This window comes from Hyla sarda, chromosome 2 (genome assembly GCF_029499605.1).
Source record: "Hyla sarda isolate aHylSar1 chromosome 2, aHylSar1.hap1, whole genome shotgun sequence".
Taxonomy (NCBI): Eukaryota; Metazoa; Chordata; class Amphibia; order Anura; family Hylidae; genus Hyla; species Hyla sarda.
Window position 1 is genome coordinate 163,613,914 of NC_079190.1, and position 17,255 is coordinate 163,631,168.

A 17,255-nucleotide genomic window follows, 5' to 3' on the forward strand; every position below is an offset into this window, starting at 1 on the left:
GGGATTTTTCTAATAGCCATTTTAACCCGTTATAGCCAGTTATTAATAACGGCTGTTATTTTGTGACTGAAGATAGTAACGGGAGAAAAAGTGCATGCACTATTTCTCCCTTTATTAATAACGACCGTTATTTTGTGACGAAAAATAGTAACGGGAGAAATAGTGTATGCGCTATTTCGCCCGTTACTATCATCATTCACAAAATAACGTCCGTTCTTAATAACGGGCTATAACGGGATAAACCGGCTATTAGAAAAATCCCATAGACTATAATGTATAGGATTTTGTAACTGTCGTTCTACAGCTGATTTTCAGACGGAACTTCGTACAGATCTTTAAAACGGAGTAATTTTGTAGTGTGAAAGGGGCCTAACCGTGGCACAGTTAAAGAGTAGTACAGAACATGTAGTACCACCATGTACTGTAGGGAGGCACTTCCAGACATCTAGTCAGTGCATGCACTTTAGTAATATAGGTGTTTTACTAGTAAAATGTCCATTCTAATTGGTCAGTTCTTCCAGCCAATGACACGCTTCACAGATCTGGACTGTCCAAAGCATTGTATGTTGAGCCTCATTACAATGGTTCAGAAAAGATAATTGTATGCTGAGGCTATTGTAAGTTGAGGGATCACTGTAGTCATCAGAACATTTTATTTTATTTTTATAGAAATCATGGCTTTGTAGATGCTTGTGCTTTAGAATGGACAAAGCCATGATTTTTATAAGCCATGATTTCTATAAATAGGAAATAAAATTTTCTTATGAAGTATATTAGAAAGGCTAATGTTTTGCCAACATGTACAACATATAAAAGTTTTTGTACCTGACAGTGCCCATATAAGGACCAAGGGCATACCTATATGCCCTGAATCCTTAAGTGATTTTGAGGCAAGCGCAGGAACTGCGTTCAATTGAGATCAGCGAATGTCAGCTACCATCAGTTCCCAGAAACTCACTGCTAATGGCTGGCAGCGGCAATCCCACCACTGCCCCTAATTTAACCCCTTAATTTAACCCCAGCCCATTTTCACCTTAAGGACCCAGCAATTTTTTGAACATCTGACCATTAATAACTCTGGGATGCTTTTACTTTTCATTCTGATTCCGAGACTATTTTATCTTGACATATTCTACTTCATGTTAGTGGTAAATTTTTGTCGATACTTGCATCATTTCTTGGTGAAAAATTCAAAAATTTGGTGAAAATAGAAAATTTTGCATTTTTCTAACTTTAAAGCTCTCTTCTTGTAAGGAAAACAGACATTCCAAATAAATGATATATTGATTTACAAATACAATATGTCTACTTTATATTTCCATCATGAAGTTAACATGTTTTTACTTTTTGAAGACATCACAGGACTTCAAAGTTCAGCAGCAATTTTCCAATTTTTCCCAAAATCTTCTAAATCGGAATTTTTCAGGGACCAGTTCAGTTTTGAAGTGGATTTGAAGGGACTTCATATTAGAAATACCCCACAAATGACCCCATTATAAAAACTGCACCCCTCAAAGTATCCAAAATGACATTCAATAAGTGTGCTAACCCTTTCGGTGTTTCAAAGGAATAGCAGCAAAGTGAAGGAGAAAATTCAAAATCTTCATTTTTTACACTCGCATGTTCTTGTAGACCCAGTTTTTGAATTTTTACAAGCAGTAATAGGAGTAAAAGTCCCCCAAAATTTGTAACCCAATTTCTTTCGAGTAAGGAAATACCTCATATGTGTATGTCAAGTGTTCGGCGGACGCAGTAGAGGGCTCAGAAGGGAAGGAGCAACAATGGGATTTTGGAGAGTGAATTTTTCTGAAATGGTTTTTGAGGGGCATGTCACATTTACAAAGCCTCTATGGTGCCAGAACAGCAGAAAACCATATGGTGCCACATGTGGGTATTTATTTTTTTGCGTTTATGTCAGAACCGCTGTAAAAATCAGCCACCCCTGTGCAAATCACCAATTTAGACCTGAAATGTACATGGTGCGCTCTCACTCCTGAGCCTTGTTGTGCGCCCGCAGAGCATTTTACACCCACATATAGGTTATTTCCGTACTCAGGAGAAATTGTGTTACAAATTTTGGTGGTCTTTTTTTTTGCTTTTACCTCTTGTGAAAATAAAAAGTATGGGGCAACACCAGCATGTTAGTGTAAACATTTTTTACACTAACAGGCTGGTGTAGCCCCCAACTTTTCCCTTTCATAAAGGGTAAAAGGAGAAAGAAAAAAAAACAAAATTTGTAGTGCAATTTCTCCCGAGTACGGAAATACCCCATATGTGGCCCTAAACTGTTTCCTTGAATACGACAGGGCTCCAAAGTGAGAGAGCGACATATGCATTTAAGGACTACATTAGGGATTGCATAGGGGTGGACATAGGGGTATTCTACGCCAGTGATTCCCAAACAGAGTGCCTCCAGCTGTTGCTAAACTCCCAGCATGTCTGGACAGTCTGTGGCTGTCCGGAAATGCTGGGAGTTGTTGTTTTGCAACAGCTGGAGGCTCCGTTTCGGAAACCCTGCCGTAAAATACGTTTTTCATTTTTATTGGGGGGGGGGGGGGGGGAACAGTGTAAGGGGGTGTTTATGTAGTGTTTTACCGCCCTAGGTCCTAGGTCCTTAAGGGGTTAAAGGAAAACTGTAGTGGTCTATAACTTATACAGTGGTCCCTCAACATAAGATATTAATTGGTTCCAGGAAGACAATTGTACAGTATGTTGAAACCATCATATGTTGAGAACATTTATCTATGGAAAACTGGTAATTGGTTCTGGAACGACCATTGTATGTTGTGTGTAGATTCATAAGATTAAAAAGGATACCCAACTTATTTTTTAACTGAAGTAAAACAAAATCAAACATAACTGTTTGCACTAAAATTTGTATGTTTAAAATGGTAATCTTCTGACCCCCTATAACTTTTCTATTTTTCCATTTACAGGGCAATATGAGGGCTCACTTTTTGCGCCGTGGTCTGTAGTTTTTAATTGGTACCATTTTTGCTTTGGTGAGACTTTGTGATCACTTTTTATAAAGAATTTTGGGGGTATACAAAGTGACCAAAAATACACAATTTTCGACTTTGGTATATATCTTTTTTTATGTATACGCCATTGACCGGGCGGTTTACTTAACATTCTATACATGGAACATCTTTACGTGGAATTTGGGAAAAGGGGGTGATTTTAACAGGGAAGGGGTTATTTATTTTTTTTTTTTTTACATGTCATTAGTCCCATTAGGGGACTTTTAGGAGTATACATACACAGAACACAGATATGTGTGCTCATTTGGTTGAGCCTGCTCCAGCAAGGCTCAATCAAATGAAGAGCCACGGCAACAATCGAAGAAGAGGTAAGCCCTCTTGCTACATCCATAGTTAAACAAACCGCGTCTCCTCCCAACCCCCCCCACGATCTACCTTACAGGACCACCAGAGTCTTTTAAGGTCCATTTAATAAGCTTTAACAGAGGCAATCTAAAGGGTTAATAGCCGGCCATGGCAATTGCCGCATGTCTACTATTAAAGGGGTACTCCCCTGGAAAATATTTTTTAATTTTTCCATAAACTTGCGCCTGAAAGTTACACAGATTTGTTGATGACTTCAATTTAAAAATCTTAATCTTTCAGTACATATCAGCTGCTATCTGCTCCAAAGGAAGTTCTTTTCTTTTTGCATTTCCTTTTTTGTCTGACCACAGTGCTCTTTGCTGGCACCTATGTCCATTTTAGGAACTGTCTGGAGCAGGATAGGTTTGCTATGTGGATTTGCTCCTACTCTGGACAGTTCCTAAAATGAACAGAGGTGTCATAAGAGACCACTGGTCAGACAGAAAAAAAATTCAAAAACAAAAAGAACTTCCTGTGGTGCATACAGCAGCTTTACAAATAAGTAATTTACAGATCTGTTTAATTTTCTGGCACCAGTTGATATAAAAAAAAAAATAAATTATGATGTTTTCCAGTGGAGTACCCCTTTAACCCCGGCCCCCAACAACAGGAATTAGCAGGGGGCTGGCCGGTATGATGGTAACCGGTTAAACAGCTTTCCGGAACCTGCTGAAGCAGTCAGCGCTGCCGGATACTCTAGCGATGGCCCGACACACAGGCGAATTTATGTTGATGCTGCCTTCAACATACAATGGGCTCAGACACCATCGTATATTGAAAATATCGTAGGTCGGGGACATCATGACGGGAGACCACTGTATGACTGTTAGGGGGTAAGCTATAGATCGGGGGGGGGGGCAGCCGTCCGCATGAAGGGAGCGTTCTGTCCCTGCATGATGCGGCAGCTGACACAGCCCCACCATGTATCTCTATGGATCGTGTCATACTGGGGACTGTCACGCCCCCTTCCTGCGCATTATCGGGGCCACGTATAGGAGATGGGATCGAGGCCCCAGCGGTCGGACCCCAACCCCCTGCCGATCTATAACTTATCCCCTATACTTCAGATAGGGGAAAGTTATACACTACTACAGTTTCTTTACCCATTGTGATCAATGTCGAACGAGGAGTCTATAATTAAAGTAAAAATTGCCAGTAGCTCTGGGGAACTCACTGAACCCCAACAACATGATTGTTTTTGGTATAGCCGCGTGCATAAATGTCTAAACTATCAAAATATAATGTTTGTGACCCCGCATGGTATATGGTGAAAAAGAACAAATACCAAAAAAAAACAAAAAAACAAAACAAAAAAAAAAAAAAAGGATTATTTTTAACCAGTTAAGAATGCAGGGCATACGGGTATGCCCCCGTTCCAGAGTCCTTAACCCCTTAAGGACCGGGACCATTTTGGCCTAAAGGACCAGACCAGTATTCGTTTTTTTCCTCCTCGCCTTCTAAAAATCATAACTTTTATATTTCCATCCACAGACTCATATGAGGGCTTGTTTTTTTGCGTCACCAATTGTACTTTGTAATTACATCATTTATTTTACCATAAAATGTACGGCGCAACCAAACAATTATTATTTATGTGGGAAAATTGAAAAGAAAACCGCAATTTAGCAAATTTACGGTAAAAATACACTTTCCGGTAAAAATTTTACTTTTTTCTTTTATTCTGTGGGTCAAGACCATTAAAATGATACCCATGTTATATGCTTTTCTATAATTGTACCGCTTAAAAAAAAATCTCAAACCATTTTAACAAAATTAGTATGTTTGAAATTGCCCTATTTTTTTTTCACATTTTTTTCATATTTGGGGAGGTGAGGGCTCATTTTTTGCGCCATAATCTGTAGTTTTTATCAGTACCACTTTTGCTTAGGTTTGACTTTTTATTTTAAAAAAAGTCCTAAAAAAATTTTTGGAATAAAATATGACAATAAAAAGCAGTAATTTTGGACCTTTTTACGTTTACGCCGGGATAATGAATATATTTTAATTGTTCAGACTTACGAACGCGGCGATACCAAATATGTGTATTAATTTTTTTACGCTTTTTGGGGGGGGTAAAATGGGAAAACCGGACGTTATACTTTAAAAAATTTTTTTTTACACTTTAACCCCTTAAGGACATAGGGTGTATGCATACGTCCTGGCTTCCTGGTAGTTAAGGACCCAGGAAGTATCCATACGCCCGAGGGAATTTCGGTCCCCGCCGCGCGGGGATGTCTATCAGCAAGGACCCAGCGCAAATACCCCCCCCCCCCCCATGTCAGTGATCGACACAAATCGCAGATTTGCGCAGATTACGGGTCATTACGGGTCTATGGTGACGCGGAATATAAGAGGGATCGGGGGATCGCGGTTGTCCAAGACACCCACAATCCCCCTGAAGGGATAGGAGTGAGGTGGCATGGGTGCCACCCCTCCTATCCCTGCTATTGGTCGTCAAGGAGCCACGATCAATAGCAGATAGCAGATCGGGGGCGATGGGGTTAGCTTTCGGTTTCCCCGTTCTGCCCACCCACAATAGGTGGGGGGAGAACGGGGAAACCGAAGGGGACCGGCGGCAGAAGATCCACTTACCATCCGAAGGCTGCGGGCGACATTGATCGGCGGGCGGCGATGTCGTGTGGCTGGCTCACTGGATCCTACAGAAGCCAGTGAGTTGCCTAGCAACATTTGGAGGGCTACAGTTTGAGACCACTATACAGTGGTCTCTAAAATGTAGCCCTCCAGATGTTGCAAAACTGCAAATCTCAGAATGTCCAAACAGCAAACAGCTGTCTTGGCATGCTAGGAGTTGTAGTTGCGTACCTCCAGCTGTTGCATAACTACATCTCCCAGCATGCCCTTCGGGGATCAGTACATGCTGGGAGTTGTCCACTGACTGTCCAGGCATGCTGGGAGTTTAGCAACAGCTGGAGGCACCCTGTTTGGAAATCACTGGCGTAGAATACGCCTATGTCTACCCCTATGCAATCCCTAATGTAGTCCTCAAATGCGCATGGAAAAAAAAGCCCCCCAAAATTTGTAACCCCATTTCTTATGAGTAAGAAAATACCCCATATGTGGATGGAAAGTGCTCTGCGGGTGCAACACAATGCTGAGAAGAGAAGGAGCGCCTTTGGGATTTTTAAGAGAAAATTTGTCCGGAATTGAAGCCCCCATAGTGCCAGAACAATGGACCTCCCCCAACACACACACACGTGACCTCATTTTGGAAACTACACCCCTCACGTAATGTAATAAGGGGTGCAGAGAGCATTTACCCCGCACAGGTGTCTGACAGACTTTTGGAACAGTGGTCCATGAAAATGAAAAATTTAATTTGCACACAGCCCACTGTTCCAAAGATCTGTCAAACGCCAGTGGGGTGTAAATACTCACCGCACCCCTTATAAAATTCTTTGAGGGTTGTAGTTTCAGAAATGGGGTCACATGTGGGGGGGGGGGGGAGAACCACTGCTCTGGCACCACGGGGGGGCTTTGTAAACACACATGGCCCCTGACTTCCCCTGACTTCCAAACAAATTCTCTTTCCAAAAGCTCAGTGGCGCTTCTCTTCTGAGCATTGTGGTTCATACGCAGAGCACTTGACGTTCCCACATGGGGTATTTCCATACTCAGACGAAATGGGGTTACAGATTTTGGGGGTCATTTTCTCCTACTACCCCTTGTAAATATGTCAAATTTGGGGGGAGGGGACTGGATTTTAGAGGAAATTTTTTTTTCCTCATTTACACATCCAACTTTAACAAAAAGTCGTCAAACACCTGTGGGGTGCTAAGGCTTACTGTACCCCTTGTTATGTTCCTTAAGGGGTGTAGTTTGCAAAATAGTATGCCATGTGTTTTTTTTTCTGCTGTTCTGGCACCACAAGGGCTTTCTCAGAAGAAATGGGGTTCAAAATTGTGGGGGGGGGGGGGGGCATTTTCTCCCATTACCCTTTGTAAAAATGGTAAATTTGGGGGGAAAAACTGCACTTCAGTGAAAAAATTTTTTCTTCATTTACACATCCAACTTTAGCGAAAAGTCGTCAAACACCTGTGGGGTGTTAAGGCTCACTGGACCCCTTGTTACGTGCCTTGAGGGGTGTAGTTTCTAAAATGGTATGCCATGTGGGGGTTTTCTGCTGTTCTGGCAGCACCATAGGGGCTTTCTAAATGCGACATGCCCCCCAAAAACCATTTCAGAAAAATTCACTCCTTCCCTTCTGAGCCCTCTACTGCGCCCGCCAAACACTTGACATACACATATGAGGCATTTCCTTACTCAAGAGAAATTGGGTTACAAATTTTGGGGGACTTTTTCTCCTATTACTGCTTGTAAAAATTCAAAAACTGGGTCTACAAGAACATGCGAGAGTAAAAAATGAAGATTTTTAATTTTCGCCTTCACTTTGCTGCTATTCCTGTGAAACACCTAAAGGGTTAACACACTTACTGAATGTCATTTTGGATACTTTGAGGGGTGCAGTTTTTATAATGGGGTCATTTGTGAGGTATTTCTAATATAAAGTCCCTTCAAATCCACTTCAAACCTGAACTGGTCCCTGAAAAATTCCGATTTTGAAACTATTGTGAAAAATTGGATAATTGCTGCTGAACTTTGAAGCCCCGTGATGTCTTCAAAAAGTAAAAACATGTCAACTTCATGATGAAAATATAAAGTAGACATATTGTATTTTTGAATCAATTTATCATTTGTTTGGAATGTCTGTTCTCATTACAAGCAGAGAGCTTCAACGTTAGAAAAATGCTAAGTTTACAATTTTTTCATTACATTTTTCACCAAGAAATGATGTATCGACAATAATTTACCACTAACATGAAGTAGAATATGTCACGAAAAAACTCTCTGAATCAGAATGAAAAGTAAAAGCACCCCAGAGTTATTAAAGGGGTAGTCCAGTAGTGAAAAACGTATCCCCTATCCTAAGGATAGGGGATACGTTTGAGATCGCAGGGGGTCCGACCGCTGGGGTCCCCTGCGATCTCTCTGTACAGGGGCCAGGCTCTCTGGCCAGATAGCGGGTGTCGACCTCCGCACGAAGCGGCGGCCGACACGCCCCCTCAATACATCTCTATGGCAGAGCCAGAGATTGCCGAAGGCAGTGCTTCAGCTCTGCCATAGAGAGTTGTATTGAGGGGGCGTGTCGGCCGCCGCTTCGTGCGGAGGTCGACACGCCCCCTTCCCACGCGCTGTCAGGGCTCCGTACAGGAGATCGCAGGGGGCCCCAGCGGTCGGACCCCCCGCGATCTCAAACTTATGCCCTATCCTTAGGATAGGGGATAAGTTGTTCACCACTGGACTACTCCTTTAATGCTTAAAGTGACAGTGGTCAGATGTCCAAAAAATTGCCGGGTCCTTAAAGGTGAAAAGGGGCTGGGTCCTTAAGGGGTTAATAGTCCCCATAGGGGACTATGTATAGCAATCATTTGATTGCTAATACTGTTCAGTACTATGCACAGAGCATAGCACTGACCAGTGTTATCGGTGATCTTCTGCTCTGGTCTGCTCGATCTCAGACCAGAGCAGAAGACCCCGGGAGACAGCTGGAGCCAGGTGAGGGGAACTCCGGCTGCCATGCTGGCTGATCATATCCCCGCAGCAGCACTGAGGGCGATCCGATCCTCCATTCAAAGTACCGCACTGCCGCAGATGCCGTGATCTTTATTGATCAGGCATCTGAGGGGTTAATGGCGGACATCTGTGCGATCGGTCATGGCGGCACATAAATGTATGTCATGGTGCGTTAAGTACCACGGCACCATGACTTATATTTACATCCATTGTCGTTAAGGACTCAGGCGTACCTGTACATCGAGAGTCCCGTTACCAGGGTTTAAACCGTTCTCCCGAGCGGAGAACGCTTCAAACCCCATGGTTCCCAACTGCTATCAGCAGCCAGGACCCAGGGTTAATGCCGAGCACCGCTGATCGGGCCGATGCCCGGCATTAACCCTTTAGATGCCGCGATCAAAGTTGATCGCAGCACCTGAAGTGAAAGTATAACTATCCTGGCAGCTCAGCGGAGCTGATCGGGACTATCGCGACAGAATCACGATGTCCCGATCTGGACAACAGGAGGGTCCTCACGTGCCGCCTCCTCGTCTGATCGGCGATCTACTGCTCCAAGCCTGCTCAGCAGATGAAGCAGCAGAGCACCAATAACATTGATCAATGCTAAGCTATGGCATTGATCAGGGCATGCACTCAAAAGATTGCATGTTATAGCCCCTGTGGAGGCTTAAAAAAAAAAAAAAAAATAATAATAATTATATATATATATATTTTTTTTACTTTTATTGTTTTAATATCATCATCATCATCTAATAATAATAATAATAATAATAATAATAATCAACACATACACACATATATATATATATATATCTCCCAATAAATGTGAATAAGTCCCCCTGTCAAATCACCCCCCTTTTCCTATTTTTAAATAAAATAATGTAATAAAATAAAAAATCATATGTGGTACCACCTTAAATGGCCAAACTATTAAAAAATACGGTTAGCTAAACCACACGGTTGATTGCGTACACGTGGAAAAAATACCAAAATTGTGCATTGTTTGTCACTTCATATACCATAAAAATAATAAAAAGCGATCAAAAGTCCTATCAAAACAAAAATGGTACCAATGAAAACTACAAAAGTGAGCCTTCATACATCACTGTATGTGGAAAAATTAAAAAGTTAGAGGTCAGAAGAGGACAGTTTTCAGCAAACAAATTTTGTGCATATAGTTTCAAATTTTTTTTTTTTTTAAGTAGTCAAATAAAATAAAACCTATATAAATTGGGTATCCTTGTAATTGTATGGGCCTACAGAAAAAAGATAAGGTGTCATTTTTACAGAAAAGTGCACTGCATAAAACAGAAGCCCCCAGTAGTTCCAAAATGATATTTTCACAGTACATTTTATGCTAAGAAGAAAGACATTCAAAAGTAAAATGTGTGCTGCAAAAAACAAGCCTTCATTTGACTCTTTATAACAAATGCTGAAAATCATAAGGAAAAGAAATATGAGAACATTTTACATTGATTGTGCTTTCAAAGGGTTAATTGATTGTTGTTGCATCTCTTTAGTAAGAACCTTTTTAGCAGATGTTATACACTGCACAGAGATTAAGCTTGCAAAGGCTGAAACTAAACCATACAAAGAAACTCACCGCTGCTGAATCAACATCACTGTGTACGGCCACTGTTTTTATACCCAGTTTTCGGCATGTCTTGATTACCTGGTGGTACAAAAATAGATTTTGTTTAGCATATCAGCACAGATATGGCTCCAAACTGTAACAGACATATAAAATATTGATTACATGGTGGTCAATTGTTCTTGGACATAAAAGTATCAAATTGAGAACTACCCCATTTATGAAATATCTGCGCACTCTCTCTCAATCCTGGGATGTTGTTACAGCAAAAATGACCATTATATCTGAAAGAATAAATGGCTGTCCTGTAATATTGAACTGACAATCCACCACTTAAAAGGGTATTTTATCATTAACATTGGGATCAACCACATTTTGAGACCAGGACCCTAGTCTGTCAAGAGAATCTAGTCATTGTTAATGGGAACTGCTGAAGATTGAGTTCAACTGTTGTCCATGGGAGCTGCCAGAAAATAGCTTAGGAGATTTATCATTCTTTTCAAACCTATGGCTTTATATGACATTTTTTTTTAACTTACTTTTGCTTAGGTGCGACATATTTATCAAATAGTCACACAACCATGATAAATAAATCGCACGTAAGCAAAACTCGGGAAACCCGCTTACAAAATCATTTTTTAAAAGCAGAAAAGTTTTCCCTTATGTTAATAGCTGAAGTTCTTTATCTACCCTTTATTACCAGTAGCGTTGCTAGAGAGTGGGGGGGGGGGGGGGGTTTGTACCGCATCGGGTGACACCCTGACTGACCTGCCTGGCACTAAATAGCTGAACTCCAACTATCCCGCAACAACCCATCCACCCTCAGAAATTAATAAATATTAAAAACATACTATGCTGCACCATGAATATCCGTACTCTGGGAGGCTTTTTTGTTGAAATTTTGAGTCCTATATTGTGAAGTTGGTGGGCAGAGTCTTGCGTCGCTGCGCTGAGGCCGGAGTTTACGTCAGGAAGGAAGGCAGCGTAGCACCAACAGGCACAAACAGTAGTGAAGCCACACAAAAAAAATTAAAAACACGCTCTGTAACTTACCCACCCCAATATGTTTCTTTTTTTCCAAGGAAAAATTTTAGTGCCCCATATGGGTTATTTACATAATCTGTAAATATTCTTGCACACTTATTTGTTGCTTATTCTATTTTAAGCACAACATTCATTTTAAAATGTTGTGGGTACACCAGCATGTATGTGTCCTAAAATTAACAAGGTGTGCAGTGTGTATTTTCAACCTTAAAATTAATAGTTATTAGTTATATAATTAATTTTTTCTATAATTAACATTAATGTAGTAGCTTTGTTTCATGATGAAGAACAAGAACAGTTATTAAAGTGGGTGTTAATGTCCTTTTCTGCAGACGTATGCACTTTCTGTAAGCCAGGTTGGACCTGGAATACATATGCCACTTTTAAATGGAGATGCAACTTTTTTTCTTCATAAATAGCGACTATCGCATTTGATAAATACATGACCACTGCAAAGTAAAAAAAAATAAAATAAATTACTACGTGAGCAAATTTCAGAAGTGTGCTTTGGAATAAGCAAAAATCAAAAAGTCGCAGCATGTATGGAAAAGTCGCACGTGCGCAAGTGCAACTTTTTTGTTTACGCAAAAAAAATATATAAATCTACTACGGAACTTTAGCTGGGTATTCAGCCAACTCTTTCCTCCCAATACACTTTCTTACCTACAACCCCTCTCACTAGATTGGAAGGAGATAAAAGGTGGCTGAATTTCCAGCTAAAGAGTCCTTTACAAAAGGTTTACTAAAGTCTATTACAGAATGACACCAGACAGGACGTTGTGCTGAAAACAAAGCAAACAGTTTGCATCAAAAGCAGAAGTAAAGCATGAAAGATCACAGAAAGGTAGTAAATTACTTTAACAAATGATGATATATTGGTTCACCACACAGTTAAAAATAGATCTCATCTGACAACCACTTTAAAAAAAAATTATTCTGGCTACTTACCCCCTTAATTTCTTTTATCTAAATGGAAACATTTTTGACTCATTTGAGAAATTTCTACTAAAGAACAGTTTCAAGTGCTGACAATCTGCACAAAATAGGCTATATCTTAAAAAGAATGCACTTCCGAGATGGAATACAGAATATCATATGTGAAAGATTTTAATGCCATATGTAGTCGTCCATTGACTCATTTAACTAGCCTTTAAGAACGCCTGGGTGACGAAGGGTTACCACACCACGTCAAAATGTCATTGCTCACTTCATGCTGTAGAGTTGCTTATTGTGGGCCTGTAAATTCCTCCATACCTTGCAAGGTGGGTCACATAAGATCACTTTCTTTCGTTGTGATGTTGATTGTGGGAGATTTCAACACAGGTCCTGATGCCTCTGTGGATCGCACTGGAGGTACTCACTCTGTCAGGTCATCTTATGCCCTATTCCTATGTGGCAGTGGAAAAACCCAAACAAAGTCGGAAATTCTTAATACTAATTGTTCTTGCTTTTGCTTCTTCTGCCCCTGGTTGTGATTGTAGACTTCACTGTTACGGTCATCTCAGATCACCACTTTTACGTCCCTCACACTTGGTCTCGTGCTTCTCTTCCACCTCTGGCATATGCAGCGCAACTGGATTCAAGCCCCTAAGGATCGGAGTTTGCTTATCTCTGCTCATGGTAATTGTTGAAAATGCAATGAGGCTTTCCCTGAATCCCCTTATGTGGGATGCCTATAAGGCCATCACCAAATGAGCCTATGTAGCTGCGCAGCAGCGTGTGTCCTCAGACAGGGAGAAGTAGTTGTAATATGTCGTTCAGCATGCTGAGCAGGTGATCTGGACTGCAGTGAGATATTCCACTTGGCTAAGGAACAGACTAAAAGTGGTGCTGTCCAGAGAAGCTGCTATTTTTGAATTTGGTGACAAAAATGGGAAGTTTCTGTTTTTTTTTTTTTTCTCTCTCTAATTTTTCTCTCTAATGTCTGATCAGACAGGCTTTATGCATGGGAGATGTAAAACTCCGGTCACTACTGCTTCGGACAACCCTGGATTTTTCTTTGTTCACGGATACTTTTGAGTCGCTTGTCTAAGTAAAATGTTGGTGCTCATTTTGTAGGTGGATCCCCCAGAGCCAGAATCTGGGCGTGGTATTGAACACCTAGATGACGCAGGGCATAGGACTCGCCCCACTGTGATCAGGCCAAGATGGCTGCTGCCACCCATCAACTTGATTGGCCAGTCGATTCTGACCAACAAATCACTGCATTTTTGGGGCAATCTGGCCTCTGGTAAACGGGGTGATGAGGGCAATTGGTGCTACCTTAAGACAGCACCAATCACCTTTGAGCTCTTGTAGTGAGGTGGCAGTGGTGCACACTCCCCAACAGCTATGTCTGGCTGGTCCTGCCGATAAACCAGTCGCAGGTACCGGCAGCAGATTTAACATACAACACTCTTCTCTGTCTACCCATTCCGGGGAAAGACTGTGGGCAGAGCGTACTTCCGTGCTGTTCCGAGTGTTTATACGGCAATCCTGGGGCCAGTAGTGTGTCATTTTGGTCTACATTATTTAGGGGAAGTTTTAGGTCAGCCAGGCAGAGCTCAGGAGTAAGCCATTTTCTTTTCTTTTGTGCACTGCCCTCGTGTAGTATTCAGAGGGTCCACAGCACCATAAACTGTGTGACCCAGACTCGACTTTTGGGGCAGGACTAAATTTCTTGTGGGTGGGAGGGGGTGGCACATTTTTTAGGACTTTTTTGTCCGTGCCACATGCAGCTGTTTTGTGATGTGTGGTTGGACCATACCCTGTGTGCAGCCTGCCCACACCACTGATCAGCGATTTATCCTCATGGGCTGGCATCTGTGGTGATGCTCACTACTGACAAAGGGGACTAAAGAAACCCTTGAGACAAGTTAGGAGGGTCTAACCACCATATTAGTGAGATTCTTGCCCTTAATGTAAAGAGAAATTGGTGGTTCAGAGATGGCCGCTTTGAGCTTAAAATGGGTATTCCATGATTATAATTTCTTTATTTGACTGTGCTATAGGGCCTGTAGAGTTTGTGTAGTTTATAATAGTGTGTATAATAGTGTGTTTGGTGGCTGGTCTCGCAAGTTTTATGTGATCTTTGCCCTGGATGTTCATTTTTAGCAGCATACAAAGCGAGTGTTGTCTCAGGCCTTTCCTAGGTTGCAGTGTGGCGGAGATAATGCATCACTAGTCAAGTGTTGCTTCACTAGTCATGTCTGTGCTTCAATGGGTGGAGTAATGCAGAGTGGGAGGGATCATTCTCGAAAAGGGCTGCATGAAATTATAGTTTCAAGCACAGCACACATGGAATGGAGCCTAGAAATGCTGCAATGGGTGGGGTGGCTGATGTGTGAGGGCGGTAAGTCACCTTCCACCTAAAAGCAAGGAAGCATGGGGACTGTAGTTGGAGGGAGGTCATGGAAACAGGAAACAGCCAGTTCACACAAACCAGCCAGCAGCATGATGGGGACACAGGACACTGCCATTTACCACCAACACAAGCACAGATCTTTGGTAAGCATGTCCACTACTGGCTGACAGGTTATATATATATATATATATATATATATATATATATATATATATAGATAATATAATTATATATATTTTAGTGTAGTAGAAGTCATTTTTACAGCCAATTGTTCTTACATGTGTTGGGTCTAAATGCTCCCTTTACCCCTTGTTACATTCTTTGAAGGGTGTGGTTTCTAAAATGGGTTCACTTATGGGGCATTTTTAAGTTTTAGCACCTAAAAGCCTCTGCAAACATTAAATGATACAGGAAAAAATATCCAAATCAAAAAGGAAGGCCTCCAAATCCAATAGGTGATCCTGAGGACTATGATTGACTCAAATAGCACACCGGGATCACATATGGGATATATCTTTAAAAACTGCAGAAATGGGAAAAAAAATTTATGTTGCATTTTGGGTTAATAGCTGCTGTGGAAAAAACTGGAATATCTGCAAAAGGAAAATGGAAATTTGACTTTTCTCCTTCATTTTGCTGCTTTCTGACATAAAGGCACCATAAAGAGAACCAATCACCATATTTTACCCCATGTAACCATTAAAAACACTTCCTAGAGCAGTGGTTCCGAACCGGGGTTCGGTGACGCAGTCTCCGGTGTTTCGGTGGGGAGGCCCTCCGGGTGTTTTTGCCTATGGGACATCCCTGTGTTCCGAAAGATGCTTTCGGAACACAGGGATGCCTGTGTTAAGTCCCTGCGGCCCCGCTTTGACTTTAAAAACGCGGGGATCGCCGGGAACTAGTGCATGCAGGGACGTCATGTCCCATACGTACGCCCATGGCAACGGAGCGTGGAGAAGCAACAAGAAGGACGCCTGCTGGCAGTTGGTAAGTGCTTACCAGCGGCGCTTCAGCTTCGGTGTTCCGACCACCGATCCTCCGGTCCTGCTATGACCGGACCCGAGGAGCGGTGATCGGAACACTGAAGTGGGGCAGTACACAGGCATACAGCCTCCAGCCATACTGTATGGCTGGAGGCTGTATGTCTGTGGGGAATATACTGCACCAAATGTTGGGGGAACTATACTGCCAACGTAATGTGGGGGACTATATTGCACCTAATGTGGGGGAACATACTGCCGGCCTAATGTGGGGGGGACTATACTGCCAGCCTAATGTGGGGGAACATACTGTCGGCCTAATGTGGGGGACTATATTGCACCTAATGTGGGGGAACATACTGCCAGCTTAATGTTGGGGACTATATTGCACCTAATGTGGGGGGAACTATATTGTACCTAATGTTGGGGACTATATTGCACCTAATGTGGGGGGACTATATTGCACCTAATGTGGGGGAACATACTGCCGGGTCCTAATGTGGGGGACTATATTGCACCTAATGTGGGGGAACATACTTCCAGCTTAATGTGCGGGAACATACTGTAGGCCTAATTTGGGGGACTATATTGCACCTAATGTGGGGGAACATACTGCCAGCTTAATGTTGGGGAGTATATTGCACCTAATGTGGGGGGACTATATTGCACCTAATGTGGGGGAACATACTGCCGGGGCCTAATGTGGGGGACTATATTGCACCTAATGTGGGGGAACATACTGCCAGCTTAATGTGCGGGAACATACTGTCGGCCTAATTTGGGGGAACATACTGCCAGCTTAATTTTGGGGACTATTTTGCACCTAATGTGGGGGGACTATAGTGTACCTAATGTGGGGGAACATATTGCCGGCCTTTTGTGTGAAAATCATGTTTTCATGGTTTTGTTCTTAATGGTGTTGTTCATTTTGTGCACCTATGTATAAATATATACCTCCTATGTTTTGAATTAGAAAAAAATATATTTTATTTGTCCAGTTAAGAGGGGTTCGGTGAATGCGCATATGAAACTGGTGGGGTTCAGTACAAGGTTAAGAACCACTGTCCTAGAGCCTTAAACAATCCTTCCTACCATGTTTTTATAGGTGTTGCTGATGATTGTAATTTTCATAAGATCCAGTTATTAAACACCCTGCCCTGTATGCAAATGCGGCTCAAGTAGTCCCAAGTAGGGCTGTATACATGCCCCTCCTGTCCTAAACACACCTATGGGGGTGGGGGGGGGTGGAAGAGAGGATGACTGACAACCCGGGCACAGAGGAGTAATCTTCGGTTCTGCTTCAAGTCTCCCGCAGGCCT

The 17,255-nt window shown here is 42.1% G+C and overlaps 1 protein-coding gene across 2 annotated transcripts in view; it reads right to left on the minus strand.

Moving 5' to 3' along the window:
* PCCA (propionyl-CoA carboxylase subunit alpha) overlaps window positions 1–17,255 on the minus strand; it is a 1,119,575-nt gene that overhangs the window by 820,067 nt on the left and 282,253 nt on the right. For both annotated transcript variants that reach the window (XM_056555680.1, XM_056555679.1), the window contains exon 4: window positions 10,582–10,650. In XM_056555680.1, the coding sequence (XP_056411655.1) occupies window positions 10,582–10,650 (69 nt within the window). The remainder of the gene's footprint in view (window positions 1–10,581; window positions 10,651–17,255) is intronic.